General features: G+C 37.7%; 1 protein-coding gene across 1 annotated transcript in view; it reads left to right on the plus strand.

Annotated features, from left to right (window-relative positions):
* Positions 1 to 17913, plus strand: part of LOC132174236 (uncharacterized) — a 19918-nt gene extending 2005 nt beyond the window's left edge. Inside the window, 6 exon segments of the mRNA XM_059585927.1 lie at positions 12821 to 12918; positions 13153 to 13241; positions 13351 to 13524; positions 16747 to 16901; positions 17453 to 17725; positions 17882 to 17913. Coding sequence (XP_059441910.1) covers positions 12821 to 12918; positions 13153 to 13241; positions 13351 to 13524; positions 16747 to 16901; positions 17453 to 17725; positions 17882 to 17913 — 821 coding nt within the window.
* Positions 17914 to 21505: the final 3592 nt, after the last annotated feature.

Consider the following 21505-nt stretch of genomic DNA (forward strand, 5'->3'; position numbering starts at 1 on the left):
AAAGTGCTTGCCTTCCCTGATGGACTTGTTATCAATGGGCGTGGTCCAAATTGGTACGCAGAGTGCATCTCACGGTGTCAAAGGGGTGAAAACACAGCCTAAATCGATGATGTGGTTTGCTACTTTGAGTTTGGTCCTTTCATTTTGTTTAACAGCGTACAAGCTAGATCACTGACTATTTGACTAGTTGCCAGCCACTGTTGTGAACGGCTTCCGTATTTTTATTTTCTTCGATATTCATTTGACTTGAAAAAGGGAAGGGAACGAATCACCATGAAAAGCGTCGTCAGTCAGGTAGCCGTCGTCGGTAGTGGAAGTGAGCGTTCAAACCAACTCTTATATTTAATTTATATTTATATATATGACATATCACTTTTCAGAGAAATTCGAATTATAAATAAATAAATAACAATGACATAAATGGTGGGCAGTTTCAGGAGCAGTGTGCGAGTCAAGTCTCGCCAGGAATGGGGTGTCCGTCACCATTTTCGAGTCCGCTAGAGGTCCTGGTGGCCGCATGTCTCAGCGAAGGTTCTTTCTCTTTCTTTTCTTCTACTTTCTTAATATAAAAGGGTCATTTTGATTTTGCAATGCTTTGAAAATTTGGAAACAGAAAAGTTGCTGAAGATGGGAAAGAGCTGGTGTTCGACCACGGTGCTCTCTATTTCAGTGTCAGCAATGCTGAGGTGTTGGGTCTGGTTCGTGAGTGGGAATCAAGAGGCCTTGTTGCTGAGTGGAAAGAGAATTTTGGGTCTTTTGATTGTATCTCCAACAAATTTGTTGACATACAACAGGCTTACTCCTATTCCTTGTATGTTTTCGTTGTTCAGTTGAGTTGTTCTATGTTTTTCACCCTTCAAAACTAATTGCCTCCCCTCCGGCGCCTCCCCTAAAATGTGTGTAATTGATTGAATGGTACCAATTTTGTTTCAGTTTGTTTTGGGCACTAATTCTACTAGTATGGCTTTGTGGGTATTTGTGCTCCATGGTTTCCTCTTCTTCTCAGAAAATGAAAATAGAATAAAGATGAAAGTGATTTTCTTTTGGCTGATTTAAATTGAAATTTGTTGAAGAATATTTGATACTACTTTCAAGAGACATCGTATTTAATTCCTCCCTTTTATGGATATTCAAGCTGACGTATTCAACTATTTCTCTGATTAACACCAATATTGTTTGGGAAGGATTAACCAAGAAATATGTGGGTGTGCCAGGCATGAATGCCATATGCAAAGCATTATGCCACGAGCCTGGTATGCATTAGCCCTACTATTTCTCTTTTGGAACGTCTATCATTCAATATTAAATGTGAACCTACAAATTGCTTAATTTTTGTTTCACTATTCTGCAGGAGTGGATAGTAAATTTGGGGTGGATGTTGGAAGGTTGGAGTGGTTAGTGGATGAGAATTTATGGTCTTTGGTGGGTTTGGATGGACAAAATCTCGGTCGCTTTCAGGGGGTGGTTGCATCGGACAAAAACATAGTTTCGCCAAGGTTTACAAATGTAACAAGACGACCACCACCTCTTGGTATAATATCTTTCCTTCAATTGTTTTGTTGTGTACAATACTTTATATTTGCATCTAGGCTTGACCTTCCTGTGTGTAAAAATCTATCTTTCCTTTTTTTCGTTTTTTTTGTTTAATGACCAAGGTCTATACTATTAGAAATGGTTTTTGATGAAGCTTCTCATTTCTGGGGCTCAAAAGATAATTATTTGATTTGGTGTGAAAGATTGCTGATCTTGTCCCTATGTTGAACTATGAAACATATTGTAGTCTTAATCCCACAACAAATACATTATGGTAATCATTCAATTCGTGACTTTTCTTGTAAGAAATTTGATTGAATATGAAGGGAAAAGAACCTAATATTGATATAAGCCACGGCAAGCAAAATTGCACACATAGTATGATTAAATGAAATAAGAATTCTTTGTACTTGCTAACCACTTCTTTTGTGCTGACCTTTTTAATGTATGTTCTTGTGCCAATACCAATATCTACCATGTGATGCTCTTTTTGATGTTTTGACCATTTTGTATATATTTCTGCAATCTTTCTTGACCACCATATTGGAAAAACTTAGCTCAAACCCCGCCCCCCCAGTTCTTTAGGAGTTTGTTAACTAATGCCTTACAGGCATAAAGGAACATAAGGAGATCCAAAGTATTAAATACAACTAAATGACTGTTTAAAACATTAAATGCGGAAACGTAAGGTCAACAAGAAAATCTTGAAGGTCAATACAAATTAAACCAACTTAATGTCAGAAAGATCATCATGGTGGCCCAAGGTACAACAATTTTTTTATTTATTTTTAATATGTAATTAAGATATCATTAAAAGCGTGAGGTGTCCCTAGGTACATAGGGAATATACAAGAGAAGCCACCTAAATAGTAGGAAAATCATGAAAACTAATCATCAAAGGAGAAACAAAAGTAGCTGTCCAAAGATACGGGGTGTTGAAAAAGAAAGACTTAATCTCCTCCAAAGTCCTCTCACGGTCCTCAAAACTGATGGGATCATGCATATGAAAAACATATGCGGTGGAAAATAATCCCAGTGATCATGGCTTCAAGAATAACAAGGCTAGAATATAAAAATAATACACAAGTACATGTTACTTATATGGAATTTTGGCCTCTCCTAGGCATATTGGGGTATATGAATCTCCTTGATTTTCTCCTTGCATGTTGATGATGAACGTGGCTAGCACTTGTTCTTTGGGACTTGTTTAAACCTTCAAATCTTCTCTTTGATGATTGAATATGATCGTGAGTGTAGGATCACAAACTATTCTCAATTACTTTGAGAATAAACTAGAAATATAAAGTATGAGCATGTGAGAGTATAAACTTTGATATTGTTTTAGTCCTCTATATTTTTCTATCTCTCTCTGTATATTTTTTCACACACCTTTATGCTTCTCTAGGGTCCTCTATCTATAGATTTAGGTTTACTTGAAGAGGTGGTAAGAGAGAGAGTTCTAGAACCCTAGAATTACTAGGATTCAGCCAAGGGGGCTTTAGCCCTCTTGGCACCACACAGCCATGGGAGAAATAATTTTCTGTTGCGTTAGCCCATTCTCATTTTAACCCATGCATGGGCTTGGATTTTATCCCTTTAGTCCAATGCTCATTTTATTTGGACTATGCCTAGGAATTAAATTCCTTAGCCCAATCATCTCCAAATAATGGCTACTTGAGAATCTAATTCTCTAGCCCATGTTTTTATAAAATAAAACAAGCTTTATGAATATAAATCCTAGGGCCAAGTTTTATAAAATAAAAACCAACCTAAATAAATAAATACATGAGGCCTGAAAAACAACTGGTCAAATTATATCAGCTCAAAGAGGGATCCAAAAGAAAAAATACAATTAGCTCCAATAGGAATTACTGGGGATGAGTGGTTTTGTTGTAGAATTAATAGTATTTTTGGGACTAATTATCAGCCACAAATTTTTTTTATAACAAAAATACTAATTACATTTGTAATGGCAATTGGAATGATATTAACTCCTATTTATTCATTATCTATGTTACGCCAAATGTTCTATGGATACAAGTTTTTTAAATGCTCCAAACTCTTATTTTTTTGATTCTGGACTGTGAGAGTTATTTGTTTCGATCTCTATCCTTTGACCTGTAATAATAGGTAATGGTATTTATCCAGATTTTCGTAACATTTGTCATCTCATTACTTGTCATCGGTTATATTTGATGTGGTACTTTTGTGACCAAAAATATCAATAATAAAATTACCACTCGCAATAGAACGAATCCCGTAGGATAGGGCTATATTGAGGGTGTCGAACCTCAAGGACTGCAGGGCTTAAATTATCAAAATTAAAAGATCAAAATTAACTTAATTAAAAGAGAGTGAATTGGTTGTGAGAATTTAAAGTGCATAAAATAAACGGAAATAAAGGAAGTAAATATATGAAAGAGAGAAAGTAGGGTATTGACTTCACCTCTATCCGCACAACAATGGTTAATCATAAGTAATCCTAGAAATTCATTCTATGCATGTTATAAATATAAATAAACAAGAAACTATCTTATTAAAGAATAAGCATAATCTATCTCCGGTTGGCACGGATCGTCCACCTAACCACTAAGATGCAGTACGACCCGTCTTCCCTAAGTATAAATTATCAAATTCTTTAACAGGATACATATAATCAATGAATAAGTGTAACCCATCTTTGGTTGGCACGGATTGTCTACCTAAATTACACTAAACTAGGGTGTAGTACAATCCGTCTTCCCTAGGCATGGCCTATCAAATCTTATTGATCATATGTCAATTAAACCCATTGTATAACCATCATTCTCATAATCACAGAAAACAAGAATGATTTGAGATCAATAAAAGTAAAATACTTTCTAAGACAAGAGAAGAATTTCATAAATATTAATTTTGGAATTTAAGAACAATTGCATTTAATATGAAGAATAAAAATCAATTATAGCAATCCTCATAGTTATACAATTAACATGCATAAATTGAAAATCTAGAAATTAAATACAATCAAACCATTGTGCTTGGATAGGGTTACATCAACACCCTACAAATGGGTTTAGCCGCTCATGATCTTCTAAGCTCCAAAGACAATTTACTGAATTTTTACTCTAGAAAGCGGTGTGTCTGTTTACAATGTTTAGAGCCCTATTTATAGGGATTAGGAGAACCCTAAAAACCCTAAAAACCCTAAAAACCCTGAGAAAACCAGAGAGCAGTCTCCCAGTCCAATTGGGAGACAGAAATCCAAGTCCATGCTGGAGAGGAGTTCTTGCCGTGCACTGTACGCTCGAGTGCGCTCGATCCAAGACTTGGTGCGCTCGAGCGCAGAGCCTGGATGGTGTGCGCTCGAGCGCAGGAATGCGCTCGACCCTTGATCGCTGACGCTCGAGCGCAGTGCGCTCGATCCTAGTTCCAAAATGCTCAACTTTTGGATCTTTTAACCCCAATTTCCAATGGTTTGTCAAATAAGACCTGAAACATAAAAACAAAACAAAATCAAACAAATAACAATGCTAAGGATTTAACATATGTAAATTAAGGGGCTTGAATGTGCAACATTCAGCGCTTATCACACCCCCCAACTTACATATTGCTAGTCCCTTAGCAATATAAAACAGAAAATAAACTGAAAAACAAAAAAGATAAATCCAGCTTTCGTGGGACGTACGGTTGCATTTAACATATGCAACAAGCCTTTTAAACCCCTAGGAGTTCCCTAGAGGACGAGTGAAGTCTCGTGAGGGTTTTCCAGGAATGATACCCACAAACATTTTCTAACCATGTAATTCCTAAGAATGCAATCTCATGACCATCATGGTTTTCAGTCATTAGCAGGCTTAATAAAACAAACACTATCTTCACAATTTCAGGCAATCACAACTTAGCTCCAATCATGGCAATTATGAGATATTACAAAATTCAATTAGTGTATGTGAACTCAACACATAATCAAGGGATTTCAAAACTAATCTCAATCATGCATGGATCAATACTCAAAATTCATTAGACTCCCCATCGGACAAACAACCAAGGCAACTTTTTTTTTTTTTTTTCACTTAGCTCCCTTAAGCTTTCTGATTGACCCATTTATCGAGTGTTATGCCAATGACTCCCAAACCAGATGGTTTTAGGGCATTAGGTGTAAAAACACCCCTAAGGACTTACTAACTCGGGTCAAAAAGGCTACAAAGCTAAGCTACCAACCAATCCAAACTTTTCACTTTTTGACGCGAATACTCACTGCTTAGTGAGGCAAGAGGTCCGGTTACTTGGTGGAAAGTTTAAAATGATCATTTTTATTTATTTATTTATTTATTATTATTATTAGTATTATTATTATTATTATTATTTTAATTTATGCCAAAGTTGTTTTCCCAATAAGTTGCCCAACTACATTCCGAATATTAAAACCAAACATTCTTGATTCTAGATTTTATACCCCACAGACTATATGCAAGTGTGCTTGTGAAAATTAAATTGAAACAAGTAATATTTCATGCTGCCAATGAGAGTAACCCAGTTTTAATTTCTTAATCACGTGATCATGTATTCGTCATATTAAGCCCATAAATGAATTTCAAACCACAATAGGAAAATCAATTGCATGCTCAGAACTATCATTTATATGCCCACACCCCCCAACTTAGAGTGCACAATGTCCTCAGTGTGTGGAAAATAACAATAAAACAATGCAGGGGAAAAAGAAACACCAAACCTGTCACTGTGGCGCAGAAGACAATGCCCCTGGAGCAAGTGGCAGCCGAGCTACAATGGCACGCAGCAGTTCTTGCTGCGCTTCAAATCGTTCATCTGCTTGGCGCTTGTCTTTCGCTCTCTGGTTTGCAAGCTCAGCGCGGAGGTCTTGCAATTCTTTATGTAAGGACTCATACTGTGACATGGTCAGAGTGACTGTAGCTGGTGCTCCCATGCTATCGACCGGCGCTGCTGGAGGCCGGTAAGTGGACTGAGGTTGGTAGGGCTGCCTGTTGGGTTGAGAATGATTGTGTGGCCCTGAGGATGAGTTGCTTGAATTCTTTCATGAGAAATTTGGATGATTTCGCCACCCGGGGTTGTAGGTATTGGAGTACGGATCATTACCCGGTCTGGAGAAAGCTGCATTAACCTGCTCATTAGAAATGTCAGTATAATTTCCAGTAACAGGGCAGTTATTGACATGATGCATAGGACTGGAACAGAATGAGCATGCTTCAGTGTGTGTGTGAGCAGTATTAGGAGCAAAACCAGTAGTCAACAGAACTTGTTCCAACTTCTTGGTGATAGCCTCGACTACTTGGTTGGCCATGTTTGGAGAATGGCCGGCTTTATACAAACTCTCCGTCTTGGGTGCCTTAGGTGCTGGTGCCCTTCGTCTTGCGGAAACCTACTAAAGAGAATTGTTACTTAAGTTTTCAAACATAGACCATGCTTCATCTTCACTTTTCAACATGAATGTCCCCCCACAGGATGCATCTACCATTTTTCTATTGGACTCGGTCAGGCCATCATAAAAACACTGCACTAGCTGCCATTTTGGGACAGCGTGGTGTGGACATGATCTAAGCAAGGTCTGCAACCTATCCCAAGTCTCATGGAAATCCTCTCCCTTGTACTGGGAGAATGTAGTGATGGCTCTCCTAGTATCATTGGTCATGCCTATGGGAAAGTACTTCTTAAGAAATTCTTGTTGCAATTGCGCCCAAGAAGTGATAGAATTGGGTGTTAAGGACTAGAACCAATGTTTGGCTTTTTCCTTGAGGGAGAAAGGAAAAGGACGCATCCTTAGGGCATCCTTAGTGAATCCATTCATTTTAGTGGTCTCGTTGATTGATTCGAAATCACCTAGGAATTCATAAGGATTTTCAGTGCTAAGCCCTAAAAAGGAAGGTAAACTGCATATAGTGCTAGGCTTAATTTCATAATGGGTTGCCGTAATTTCCGGCAACCAGAGACATGTGGGAGTAGTGTAAGTGGTAGGAAGATAGTGATCTTGCAATGCTACGTGGTTACCGTCCCCCATAGTCTTAGTGGAACGTTCCTCTAGCAAATTAGAGTTCTTTTGGGATCTAATTTGTCTAAGAGTGCGTTCAATTTCAAGGTCGCAAGAAATTAATGGAAAAGATAAAGAACGACGACCTAACATAAACTAAATAGAAATTTAGAAGAAAGCAGAAAAATTAAGCTAAAACAGACAACAAACAAGCTCACAAACGGCCTTGGTGTGCACTTAGGGTCTGGATGTAGGATGCCGCAAGTGCGCTCGATCGCACGGTAGGGTGCGCTCGAGCGTATTGCCGCAGATGGGTGCGAGCGCAGGAGTGGAGGGCTCGAGCGCTGCTAGCTGGAATCCTGCTGAAGTGCGGCTGTGCGCTCGATCGCACACAGACTGTGCTCGATCGCAGTCACAGAGAAGGCAGCTTACGGACCTGTTTGCAGTTTCTGAGAAAAAATAAAATCAACACGAAACAGAATTAAAATTTAGCAACTTAAAACAGGAAAATAATTTATTAAGCTAAAATTAATCTCTAAATTTAGATAATGAAACCGTTAAGCAGTCCCCGGCAACGGTGCCAAAAATTGATGTGGTACTTTTGTGACCAAAAATATCAACAATAAAATTACCACTCGCAATAGAACGAATCCCGTAGGATAGGGCTATATTGAGGGTGTCGAACCTCAAGGACTGCAGGGATTTAATTATCAAAATTAAAAGATCAAAATTAACTTAATTAAAAGAGAGTGAATTGGTTGTGAGAATTTAAAGTGCATAAAATAAACGGAAATAAAGGAAGTAAATATATGAAAGAGAGAAAGTAGGGTATTGACTTCACCTCTATCCGCATAACAATGGTTAATCATAAGTAATCCCAGAAATTCATTCTATGCATGTTATAAATATAGATAAACAAGAAACTACCTTATTAAAGAATAAGCATAATCTATCTCCGGTTGGCACGGATCGTCCACCTAACCACTAAGATGCGGTACGACCCGTCTTCCCTAGGTATAAATTATCAAATTCTTTATCAGGATACATATAATCAATGAATAAGTGTAACCCATCTTCGGTTGGCACGGATTGTCTACCTAAATTACAATAAACTAGGGTGTAGTACAATCCGTCTTCCCTAGGCATGGCCTATCAAATCCTATTGATCATATGTCAATTACACCCATTGTATAACCATCATTCTCATAATCACAGAAAACAAGAATGATTTGAGATCAATAAAAGTAAAATACATTCTAAGACAAGAGAAGAATTTCACAAATATTGATTTAGGAATTTAAGAACAATTGCATTTAATATGAAGAACAAAAATCAATTATAGCAATCCTCATAGTTATACAATTAACATGCATAAATTGAAAATCTAGAAATTAAATACAATCAAACCATTGTGCTTGGATAGGGTTACATCAACACCCCACAAAGGGGTTTAGCCGCTCATGATCTTCTAAGCTCCAAAGACAATTTACTGAATTTTTACTCTAGAAAGCGGTGTGTCTGTTTACAATGTTTAGAGCCCTATTTATAGGGATTAGGAGAACCCTAAAAACCCTGAGAAAACCGGAGAGCAGTCTCCCAGTCCAATTGGGAGATAGAAATCCAAGTCCATGCTGGAGAGGAGTTCTTGCCGTGCACTGTACACTCGAGTGCGCTCGATCCAAGACTTGGTGCGCTCGAGCGTAGTGCGCTCGAGCCTGGATGGTGTGCACGCGAGCACAGGAATGCGCTCGACCCTTGATCGCAGACGCTCGAGCGCAGTGCGCTCGATCCCATGAATACTGCGCTCGATCCTAGTTCCAGAATGCTCAACTTTTGGATCTTTTAACCCCAATTTCCAATGGTTTGTCAAATAAGACCTGAAAGATAAAAACAAAACAAAATCAAACAAATAACAATGCTAAGGATTTAACATATGTAAATTTAGGGGCTTGAATGTGCAACATTCGGCGCTTATCACTATTAATTACAATTAATTCCACCAAACAATTGTACTGCATTCTAATTTTTATTTTTGAATTTAATCAATTAATCCATGCAACGTACTTATTTAATACATATTACTCCTCCATGGAATATTCCGTAGTCGAATCAAAGTCAATAAATTCTCACTTTAATTCATTGCCTCTTATCCTTTATGCTTTGTACTCTGTGAAATCTCATCTCACTATGTACATAAAAATTTCATATCTCATATTGAAGCACCTATACACGAGATTCAGAATAATCATTCTCATTAAATTTACATCAAATGAAATATTCCTTATTACTTTAATCTGAGTAATGCTAGAAGTTACTCGTGTTCTTCTTGTGTCACTCCAAGAATGATGTGGCTTCTAAAATTACCATTACCTTTGTGATTGATCATTATTGAATTTTGATCAAACAATGATTTTAAAAGTTACTTCATTCTTAGAGTGACACAAGATGGACACAAAAGTGACTTTTAGAATTACTCATTTGTTCTATGTAAAGGACTTGGATTCTTTCTTGAAGAAGGTGTTTTCACAATGCTACATGTGATCATCCAATATACTGAGATTTTGACCGTAGTAAATGTCTCACTTCTTGTTGCATCAAAGTGACCTAAAGTTTACATCTGGGTTCTCGATCTTCTTAGGATTTAGAGTAACTATTATGACTAATAAACAGTCATGCACGTACATCATTCTTATGACAGTGTCAAATAATGGTGACTCACATGGCCAATTTGGTGCATTGCAGCTCTATGCTCCTACACCAACATATCAACTTGAAGCCCCTTGCTTCACATGATCAAAATAGATCATCTCAGGTTGATGTGTTATAGTCTAGATGGAATGCTCTGTTTCATTTATGACCATGAACAATGATTTATAAGCTACAAGGATCTATAACTAAGATTTTCTGTGTGATAATCTCATTACTCACTTCAAAGTCATATACAATGTAACTTAGGGACGTTGCATGTACATGATTGAATACTATGCAATTAGATGTATACATTTAAACAATAGTATATATACCCAATGTCATTAATAAATTAGGGAATAAAGAATTTTATTTTATTACAACCAAAATATCATTAAAGCAAGTGGAGTTTAGGATACCAGTTCCAACAAAACCTTCAATCATTTCTTTCCTTTCAAAGACAGCACAGACACGAAGGTACTATCTTTCACATAGCAGCTCTCTCAGTGTTGCTAGCATTCTACCAACAAGCATACAAATCGACTATTGTTTGGGTATAACCTAAGACAATCCAAACTAATTGAAGAAAACATTCCACATAGCACAAGCAACCTCACAATGAAGAAGAATATAATCCATAGACTCCCAATTCCTTTTACACATACAAATACCTAGCTACCACAATGATGCGTTGCTTTTGAAGATTGTCCATGGTAATGATCTTTCTTAGGGCCACTAACCAAGCAAAAAAGGCTACCCTCCATGGAGCCTTAGTTCGCCAAACATTCTTCTAGGGGAAGCAAAAACTATCATTACAACGCATGACATGGTAAAAGGATTTAATACCAAATAATCCTCTTTTGGAAGGGACCCACCACAGCTTGTCCTCGTTTTCCCGTCCACTCTCTCTAAATACAACACCTAAAAAAGAGGCAAAGACATCCACCTCTTAATCATGAGCCTTTCTAGCAAAGTTCATGTTTTACTTAATAGAACCTCCATGAATTTCCATGTAATCCACAACAAAAGCATTGTTTACGCACGCAGGACGCAATACCAAATAAACTCATAAAGGCTTCCGTAAGGACCAAGTCCCCACACCATATATCATGCTAGAATATAACCTTAGACCCATATCTCCCCTCAAATCTAGTATGACTTGAAAACTTTCTCCAACTCATAATATTCTTTCATAACCCCACCTTATCCCTAGAGCACCACCCTCCTTGAGAACTTCCATATTTATCCTCTACCACCACTCTCCACCAAGCCTCTTTATCAAGATTATAGTTCCAAAGCCATTTGCCTAAGAGAGCATGATTGAACTTCAATAAGTTTCTAATCCCCAACCCTCCCTCAGAGATCGGCGTACAAACGGTAGATCATCTCACCCAGTGATATTTAAACTCTTCGCCTAGCCCACCCCATAAGAAATCAAGTTGAAGATTTGCGACACGCTTAGGGAGAGGAAAAAGAGACATGAAGTACATAGGTAAATTGGAAATGGTGCTCTTTATAAGGGTAAGCCTACCACCCTTAGATACAACATTTTCCAACTAGCCAACCGACGTTTGATCTTCTCAATGACATTGTCCCATGTATGCTTGGCCATATGGAAAGCTCCCAACAGATCCCTGTCTTAATTCACTCGAGCTACTAAAGAAACCATACGGAGATCAATTAATGAGAATGGAAAACTGCGTTGTAGTTATGCAATGTTCTATCCAATCATGCCATCTCTCTCCATAGCCACCTCACTGTAATTTCTTAAAAAGTTTTCCAATTCCATTCTAGAAGGTCTCTAGCTGGTGGCTATTATGTGTCTTGCAGTTATTCTCTCTTCTCATCTCAGTGTAATCTCTTGTCAAGTTTTTAGCTTTTATCATTTTGTTCTGTTTTGTATCCCTCTCTTTACTCTTTATCTTTTCTTTTATTTTCTTCTCTATTCTGCCGCTTAAGCAAGATGCTGAAATTGTTCACTTTTAAACCCTGTTATGTGGTACAAGACAACAGGAAGCAGGCTTCATGTGTATGTGCACGTATGAGCAGTTGAAAAAAAAATATTTTTGGCCCAAAAAGTTTATTTGAAACCTAAAGTTCATGAGAACTTGAGCCGTTAAGTTCCCTACATCTAGTATTAGAACTCATTTAGATATTTCAATGGGTGAAGTAATCAACCAAGCTTTTGGGCATGTAAGCATCTGGACTGGGCTCAAAACAGTTAGCACTTTTAGTGCAAGTTCCTGCCATACAAAATTATCAGAATATGTGATCCTGGCCTGAATAAAACTGTAGTATATAAGCTAGGTTATGCTATTGTAGAAGGGTTAGAAAACTTTGAGGTCACTCTAGATAATGCAGGTAAACTTTGTGTTGCGTTCTACATTATCAGTCATTTGTGACAAATGGTTTCATTTGGAAGACAAACTCTTGGAATGGTTTTGTCTAGGAGACTTTGCAACTTTGGTTTTTTAAACTACATATTATGCAATGAGCAGAAAAGAAAGATTATAAGCCTATCAAGTTTATTTCTTTTTCTAGTTTCCACTATTATTGTCGGTTTTGGTGTTGTGATTGTTGGTAAAGCTTACTTCATCCTAACTAGTTATGCATATCTGAATTTGGTTCCAGAGTTCGCAGTGAAGTTGCAAGATATTCCTGTTAGCCCGTGTTTTGCTTTCATGCTAGCATTTGGAGAGCCTCTTTCTTCAGTAAGATATTAATTATGCATCTCTAAGTTATGTATTCTCTGCAAACTGTGCTGATTCATCAAAATTTACATGACTGATTTGTTATATGCAATTATGCTTCTTTTCCCTTTCTCTTTTGGATAATTGGGTTTTCACCTGATGACTTCTTACAATGTTGATTCTCTTTAAAGACCTTTTTTTGGTGGCCACGGTGCCTTACAGAGTTTTGTTTTGTTTTGTTGTTTTATGGTTCAGATTCCTATAAAAGGCTTCAAAATAATAAACTCTGATGTTTTAAGCTAGGCTTATTGTGACAGTAGCAAGCCAGGGCAATCTGCCAGTAGGTATATGCTTGTATGCTGCCTTAACACATTCATAGAAAGAAATGATCAAGTTTTAAGGTATGTTTCCATTGTTGACTATTTTTTACCATCTTGTGCTTAATCTGCACAGTGAACTGTGGGTTTTGCATTCAACAACGGAGTATGCAAATAGCATTATTGCTCAAACTGGACTTCTAAAGCCCTCAGAAGCGACACTGACTAGAGTGGCTGAAGAACTTTTCCATGAATTTCAGAGCACTGGACTCAATATTCCTCTGCCCTTTTTTAAGAAGGCTCATAGATGGTCAGTACATAGTTTAAAGTTCTAAGGTTTACTGTTAATTGTCAGATCACAAATACAAGTATCAATATTAATCATAGTACTAAAAGTTTTAATGTCAGCACATTCACTTTAATATCGTTGTGGGGGCTTAGAGCAGTGTTATAAAATGAGAGCATCTCCAGCAATAAAGTTAGTTTAGCTACTCTCTTTTATTTTAGCTACTCATTTGCTCCAGCAGTTAACAAATTATTCTCTTTAAATAATATTTTTTAATTTTATTTTTTCCCCTTTCTCTCTCACACTCTCATTCACGGAGGCACCCATATTCTCTCTCTGGAACAGAACCAGAGCTTGAAACCAAATTCATAGCTTGGCCTTTTCTCTCTCTCTCTCACTCTCACTGACTCACGGCCTTCTATCTGAACAGAGGAAGTGGGTTTGGGTCAAAAGGGTTCTCTTGTCTGGCATTGGAGAAGAGCAAGATAAAGGGGATGGTGGGTCAATTGGGTCTTCCTGTCTTGATTGGGATTTGGTTTGATGCATTTTTTTCTCTTCGATCGGGTCTGTTGATTTCTTCTTATGCATTTCTTTTTGTTTGATTGACTTTCTCTTTGGTTTTGGTTTTGGTTTTGGTTTTGAGTGTATGTTTTGAGTGAAGGAATTGAATTGGGTATGTGGATTTTGTGTATTTTTCTACAGTAAATGTTGGTGTAGACAAGCTAGTTTGGTGGTGGAGATGGAGAAGGAGCAGCGGCAGAGTCGGTTTGGTGGTGGAGGTGCTAGTGCCTCGGTGGCAGTGGGTGGGCAATGGACGGCTTGTTGGCTTAGAGAGATGGTGGGGTGATAGAGTGGAGATGTTGCTACTGTGGCTACAGTGGGTGTGGTGGGTGGGCAATGGAGCAAAGGCTTCAAGAGATGGCTTGGTTTAGTGAAGGGTGAGAGGGATGAGAGGGGGAGAGAGAGATGGAGGAGAGAGGAGAGAGAAAGATCAGAGAAAATAATAAAAAAATGTTTAGAATGTGCTACAGTAGACTACTATAACAAAATGGTTGAAAATATTCATTTTGAAAGGTCTGCTGGAGAAGGAAAAATGCTAAATATAACTATATAGTCATTTTGAAAGTGCTGGAGATGCTCTTAGTCTAGGATCAATTTCGAAACCACTTTTTTTTCATGCTGAACAGAAAAAAAGGAAGCCTGTCCACCCCTGGCCTAGCTTAATTGTGATTGCACAGGTAAGTCCTAATTATATGGTGTATTCATCTTTCTCCAGATGTAGAATCTTTTCCTTTTCTTAAATTCTAGTTGATTCTACGGGATATTGGGGATCCAAGCCTTACAAAGTACACTGCAAAATATTTGCCAGCCTGCAACTTGGTTATGGCATTTAATATCTTTCAGAATTCTATGGGGTTGCATTTGGGTTGGAGACTTTGGCTGGAGGGATTTGAATTTCAGGGTAGAGTTGAAGTTGCTCCTATATAGAAGGTATAAAATGTGTAGATTTGTTAATATTAATGAAATCCATGGATGGATGAGAGACTTCTAAATATGTGGATGGAAATGATTATGGAGTTATTGATTGCAAAATTGTCCAAAGGATATCATTAGAGAAAGAACTTCTCACTCTCTTACAATTTATTTTCGCTTTGGACATTCCCAAGCCTTCATTTGTTTCTGAAGCTAATTAAAACAATTTGAAGCGTGGTTGTTAAAGTCCATATCATCTCAAAAATCCTGAATCTGACTACAACGTGAAGAGGGTGGCATATAGTTTAGAATTTCTCTTGAAACTAGAGGTCTTACTTTATTGTAAGAATTTCTCTTATAGTATGTGGATGAAACAGTCAGGGTGCCATACTTGTCTCTTGGCTTACTGGCTGCCAGAACTTATGCTATATTTTCATTTATCTCATGGTGCTCATGCTCTGGTCTTTTGTCTTGGCATTGGATGTCCACTTTGCTGATAGAAGAACTCTTTTGGTAAGGATTTGGGCATCAAATCCCCTTGGGTACAAGCAATTTCTTGGGGCCAGCCTGCCGGCGAAGCTGGAGTATTATCTGATTTGTGTGGAGGGGACGCTTTATAGGGTCTGAGGTTTACTCGACAAGGTGAATACATGAACTTGTTATAAAAAGAAGAAGAGGATTTGGGCATGGGGTAGCTTAAATAGTGGACTATTTAACAAACAAACGAGAAACGCAGTTCTGCCATGAATGTTCAAATTGCATTCCATTTTCATGACTATTTCTCAAAAAAGAAATCTGCTGGAGTAGTTATAGTTTTTGACAACCCTTCTCTTCCATGAATCTCTTCTTTCTACTATGGACGGTATCTTCAGGTGATATTGAATAAAGTGAACCTGTATGTGAGGTAAAGTTGCCCATCAACTGAAAGCTGCCTGTCTTGTCTTCCTCTTCCACAGACAGTATTAAGAACTTAAATGCAAATGAGAATGTGGCAACACCATAGGTTGGCTCTCTGATGTTTTTCTTTTTTCATTTGCTCTTTCTGGCAGAAACTAGTGCATGAAGGCCAATTTTAGTATGAGTATTGAGCAAGATTTTTATGAAAGGAGTTTATGGGTGTGGGGTGGGGTGGGGTGGGGGCTGTTATTTGTTTTAAAAATATTTTAGATGCAATCATGCGAGGATAGGGTTCAGGCTATCAAATAATTTTCCTTGATTCAACAGAGATAAAGAAGGAAAGAGTTGCATGTTGTCTAGCATTACTGATTTTTTCAAAGTAAGACATAATGTTTAGCTGCATTTTTCACTTGCATTGATGAGACGTGTTTCTGGATTCAATGCAGCTGCTGTTTCAGAATCATAACGATTATTTCTTTGCATGGGGAGTATATGAATTTGAATCTCATAGTTTTTGGATGGTTTACTAGACAGTTATCTCCAACTTATCTGTGGCCACATACAATGGGCTCCATAATCATTGCCCTCTATTTGACATTCATTTCTATTTATAAAAGTGTTTGTACAATATTCTGGATAGGACAGCTCACGCAAGAACAACTCACGCAAGGACAGCTCATCATGTTTCTAGGATATGGACACATCACACCCTTCCTAGAATAAATACACATCATATTATTCTAACATAAGATATAGTTTTCATACTCGCCATCATAGGATTATGCAGCATCATGTTGTGAAAGTAAAGACCTTTTTAATGCATGTAGCGACTCTATATTGCTGAATATCTATTTGATACTTCGAATGTTGTTTTAGGGGGAGTGCATTTCCTGTTACAAGCATAGCCGGAGAGGAGAAGTGCCTTTGGGAGAAGAACAAGAGGCTGGCCATCGCTGGAGATTTCTGTGTTAGTCCAAATATTGAAGGTGCCATAGTTAGTGGCATGGCTGCAGCTTCCAAGCTTATTAGCTGTTTACAATGATTGTATCATCATTTCACCCAGTAGCTCGCTTTATATAATCTGGGTTAGGTGTATTTACAATTTGGCAGGGCTCTAGTGGGGAAAAAATATTTTGTAAAACTTCATTCAGTTGCTGTATAATTATGTTTCATGAAATTGTTCAACGTGATCATTAATCTGCAGAGAAAAAAAGCCAGTTCGTAAATTCTTTTATAAAAACAGGTTTCTAATATTCATGAAAAGTTTTGCTGCTATGATTGCAGACGAAGGCATTAGTGCTTTCTCATTAGATGATTTCTTCCAAACAGTTTCTAAGCATCTATTTGGTCCCTTTCGAATATGAACACCAACAAAATTCAAAATAAAAGTGGTTCCTTCACGGAGCTTGTTATGATCCTTGTGTCTCACGTGGGTTAAGTTTAATCTTAACCATGTTTAACTTGATAATAAGTTATCTATGGAGTGCTGCTTGATTATTGGGTGAAGAAGCCATTTTTGAGTTTACAATTCAAGCATCTAGCCTGCTTTTATGCACATTTGCTTATCTCCCTATGCTTTCAGATAGTGGTGATTGTTGCAGACCGGGGAAGCTCTCCTACCAAGAACTTGGTACTGCAAAGCTCTCCGATTTTTGTGAATGGCTTTCCATTCATCCACTTGTTGCACAGTCAGATGATACAGAAGATTTGGATGTACACTGCAATTCTCATACGATGATAATGTTTGCACATCATCTTAAGGTCCTTGATGGAATACAAGTGAGGCTCTTTATTGGTGCTTACTGTTCAGTTATTGAAAATGGCTTGAATGCACTTGTGGTAACTCTATTGGAAGGTACTTGGGTATATTGCTTAAACCCTATATATTGCCAGGATCTTCATCCCCCTCCCCCACTTTGTATCCCAGGTTCCCAAACAAGAAGAAGCATGAGTACTTAGGGCTTTGTAAAATAGGTAAGAATATCTTATACTCCTGGTATGTTTTGTCTAGGATACTCGGATAAAATATTTGTTTTGGCTTAATATTTAAGGCTGGTGAGTTTTTTTGGCAATTTTTTTTGGTATAGATAACTATGATCAGTTAATAAGCTTCTAGATTTGGAGAGATTTATTTATTTTTAGAGGAAAATCCACTTTACCCTCCGAAGTTTTAGGGGTTTTTCAATTTGAACCCCAAAGTTTAAAAATTGGTAATGAACCCCCACTAATGTTTCAAAAATTTTCAATTTAAATCTTTTGTTACTAATTTCCGTTAAATTGGACAGAAATTAAAAAAAAAAAGCCTGAGGGTAATTACGTAATTTCATAGATTTCCGTCTAATTTGACGAAAATTAATAACAGAAGGTTTAAATTGAAAATTTTTGAAACATTAGGGGGTACATTACCAATTTTTAAACTTTGGGGTTCAAATTGAAAAATTCCTGAAACTTCAGGGTGGTAGAGTAGATTTTTCTCTTATTTTTATTAGTAATTCAATGATATTCCAAGATTTGGAGGGAATTATGATGTTAAACCTCAAATCCCATCATTTTATTTTATTTATTTATGTTGTATTAACAGCATCCACGAATATACTGCAACATATGTAACTTACACAAGAGGCAAAACTTACTAATAATATAGCAAGTAGGTTTCGTAGAAGTTTTTATGAACTTACTAATATGAGGAAAATTCACTTTACCCCTCTGAAATTTCAGGAATTTTTCAATTTGAACCCCAAAGTTTAAAAATTGGCAATGTACCTCTCTAATGTTTCAAAATTTTTCAATTTAAATATTTCGTTACTAATTTTTGTTAAATTGGATGGAAATTTAAAAAAAAAGCTTGAGGGTAATTTCGTAATTTCATAGATTTTCGTTCAATTTGACGGAAATTAGTAACATAAGGTTTAAATTGAAAATTTTTGAAACATTAGAGGGGTACATTGCCAATTTTTAAACTTTGGAGTTCAAATTAAAAAACTCCTTAAACTTCAGGGGGGTAAAGTGGATTTTTCCCTACTAATATATATATTTTTTTCCGAACTCTATTCTAATACTTCTAATAGACTAAATATGCCTTTTCTTTGAGAAAATGTTAGAAAATAGAATTAATGCAAAAGAAGTTAATTACTTGGGGAAAATTCACTTCACCCTCATGAAGTTTCAGGAGTTTTTCAATTTGAACCTCAAAGTTTTAAAAATTGGCAATGTAGCTCCTCAATGTTTCAAAAATTTTCAATTTAAACCTTCCGTTACTAATTTCCCGTTAAATTGGATGGAAATTAAAAAAAAAAAGCCTGAGACTTGACCAGACCTGCCCAATACCTGCCTGGAACTTGCCCGGCTAGGTCTCGGTCAAGTCTTGTCGGGGTCCCAGTCAAGTCCCGGGCAGGTCCTGGTGAGGTCCCGAGCAAGTCCTGGGCAGGTCTCGATCAAGTCCTGGCGGGTCCCGGGCGGGTTCCGGTCAAGTCCCGGCTGGGTCCCGGGGGGGTCTCGGTCAAGTCCCGGGCAGGTCCCGAGCAAGTCTCGGTCAGGTCCCGGTTAAGTCCTGGCCGGGTTCCTGCAAGTCCCGGGCGGGTCCCGGTCAAGTCCTGTGTAGGTCTCGGCGAGATCCCGGTTAAGTTCTGGCAGGGTCCCAAGCAAGTCCCTGTGGGGACCTTATTGGAAAAAAAAAATATAAAAAAAAGATATTAAAAAAAATTATTTTCCGTGTGCAAGGTAAAACTCCGTAAAATGTTTTCAACGGAAAATATTTACAGGGAAAATGGTTTCCTGAAAATATTTTACGAAGGAAACCATTTTACGTTGAAGTAAACAGAGCCTAAATGTAAAACCTTCATTTAAAAAGCGTGTTTGGTAAGCAATTCAGTGGGCTAAGCTTAGCTAAATGATTTGGGCATGAGTTGTTTAAAAGGCCTAATCATGAGAGTAGGCGGGGTTAACGCCCTCAAATTTGGCATCGACCAGACCAGCCTGAAAGGTTTATTGGCAATTACCTCAGTTTATCTAACTGGTAGCTAAATTAGAAACCACCCCTCCAAGCATCATCAGAATCAATGCATAGGAAGGTGAAATAAATCTGAGAATTTTAATAACCATAAAGGAAATATATATTAACCTCAAACCACAGACAAATAGCAACTAGTAGAAACAATGAGTTAATTAAACCTGATAATAATGTGAAGATCTTAACCTTAAGCAAAGTTCGTAGTGGCAACCTTGCCACTCTTCTCTTCTTAGAAATAAGTTTCCTACATGATTTAATAACCGCGTAAGTCTAACGACTTAGTAAGTAAATCTCACAATTGGATACGACATGAACTAGTGGTGGATATCAAAGCCCTACCTTTTGTAGAGGTAATTGTTTTGGCTCACAGAGTGTGCTTGCTCCTGATCTGCAGATGAATATAAAGGGCAAGTTTCAGTAGTATGACCTACTTGAGAACATATGGCACATACCTGGAATTGGGTGGTTGGCTGATTGGGAGAGATGTTCTGAGTAGTCATGGAGTTTACAAGCATAAGGAATGCCTTCTGCATGGTAGCCATCTAATTTTGCACTCCGCTATTTTCTTCATTCCTGCCTTTGCTCCTTACACCTTGCCTCGTTTTGGATGCGAATTGTTAGGTGTGTTCACTCAACATCTCAAAGATCCTTATGGCTTCCTCGCTGCTCTTTTCCATCAGCACACCTCCACAAGCTATATCCACAATACCCTTGTTAGTATCATCTAAACCTTCAGAAACTTGGTGGCTAATTCTTCCCAAGTATGGATAGAATCTGCAGGCAAAGAATTATACCACAGTTTAGCATTATCTTTCAAAGAGAAAGGAAAGATAACTAATCCGAGTCTCTCTGGAGTTAGGCCTTGGACATGCTGCAACTTGCATAAATCAAAGAATTCTTTAAAATGCACGTTGGGATCCTCGGTAGCTGTGCCTCTGAAGTGAGTCAATGCATTAAGGATTTGAGGAGAAATATAATAGCTAGCTTCCACCTCCGGTTGATATGCTATGCATGAGGGTTGCTGGAGGTTTGCTGGAACGAATGCCTGCTTCATCGGTCTCCGCACCGGTGGTGGATTTGCCTTTAATGGTCTTGGCCCAATTGGATTCTCTTGCAAATCTTCCATCTTAATTTCTTCCTCTTCTTCTTTGTCTCTAGGTCATTGTCAAATTGTCTGCTCAATTTCAGGATTGAGTGGAATGACGGTTGAGTCTTGAGATCGATGACCTTGCATCAATTGAATTGCTTTTTCAGTCAGGCAGCTTCAGTGCTGCTGGTCCGGATGCTCCCTAGAACTGCGCACGATCGCAGGTTGGTGCGTTCGATCGCACTTGGCTGACATTCGATCGCAATCACAGAATGCTAGTTCGCAACCTGACACAGAAAACATAAAAATTTAAGAATCAATAGAAAATCTTTTTGACAAAAACAAAATTGAAAATTGAAAATTAAAATAACACAACTAAAGGAAAATAATTTTTAAACAAAATTCGCCGCAGTCCCCTACAACGGCGCCAAAAACTAGTTGTTCCACAATTACCCACCTAAATTAATAGGCAAATAACTGGATATTTTACCCGCAAGTGCACGAGGTCAACATAGTAGTATAGTGTGCAAATACGGGGT

This window comes from Corylus avellana, chromosome ca3 (assembly GCF_901000735.1).
Source record: "Corylus avellana chromosome ca3, CavTom2PMs-1.0".
NCBI classification, from domain to species: domain Eukaryota; kingdom Viridiplantae; phylum Streptophyta; class Magnoliopsida; order Fagales; family Betulaceae; genus Corylus; species Corylus avellana.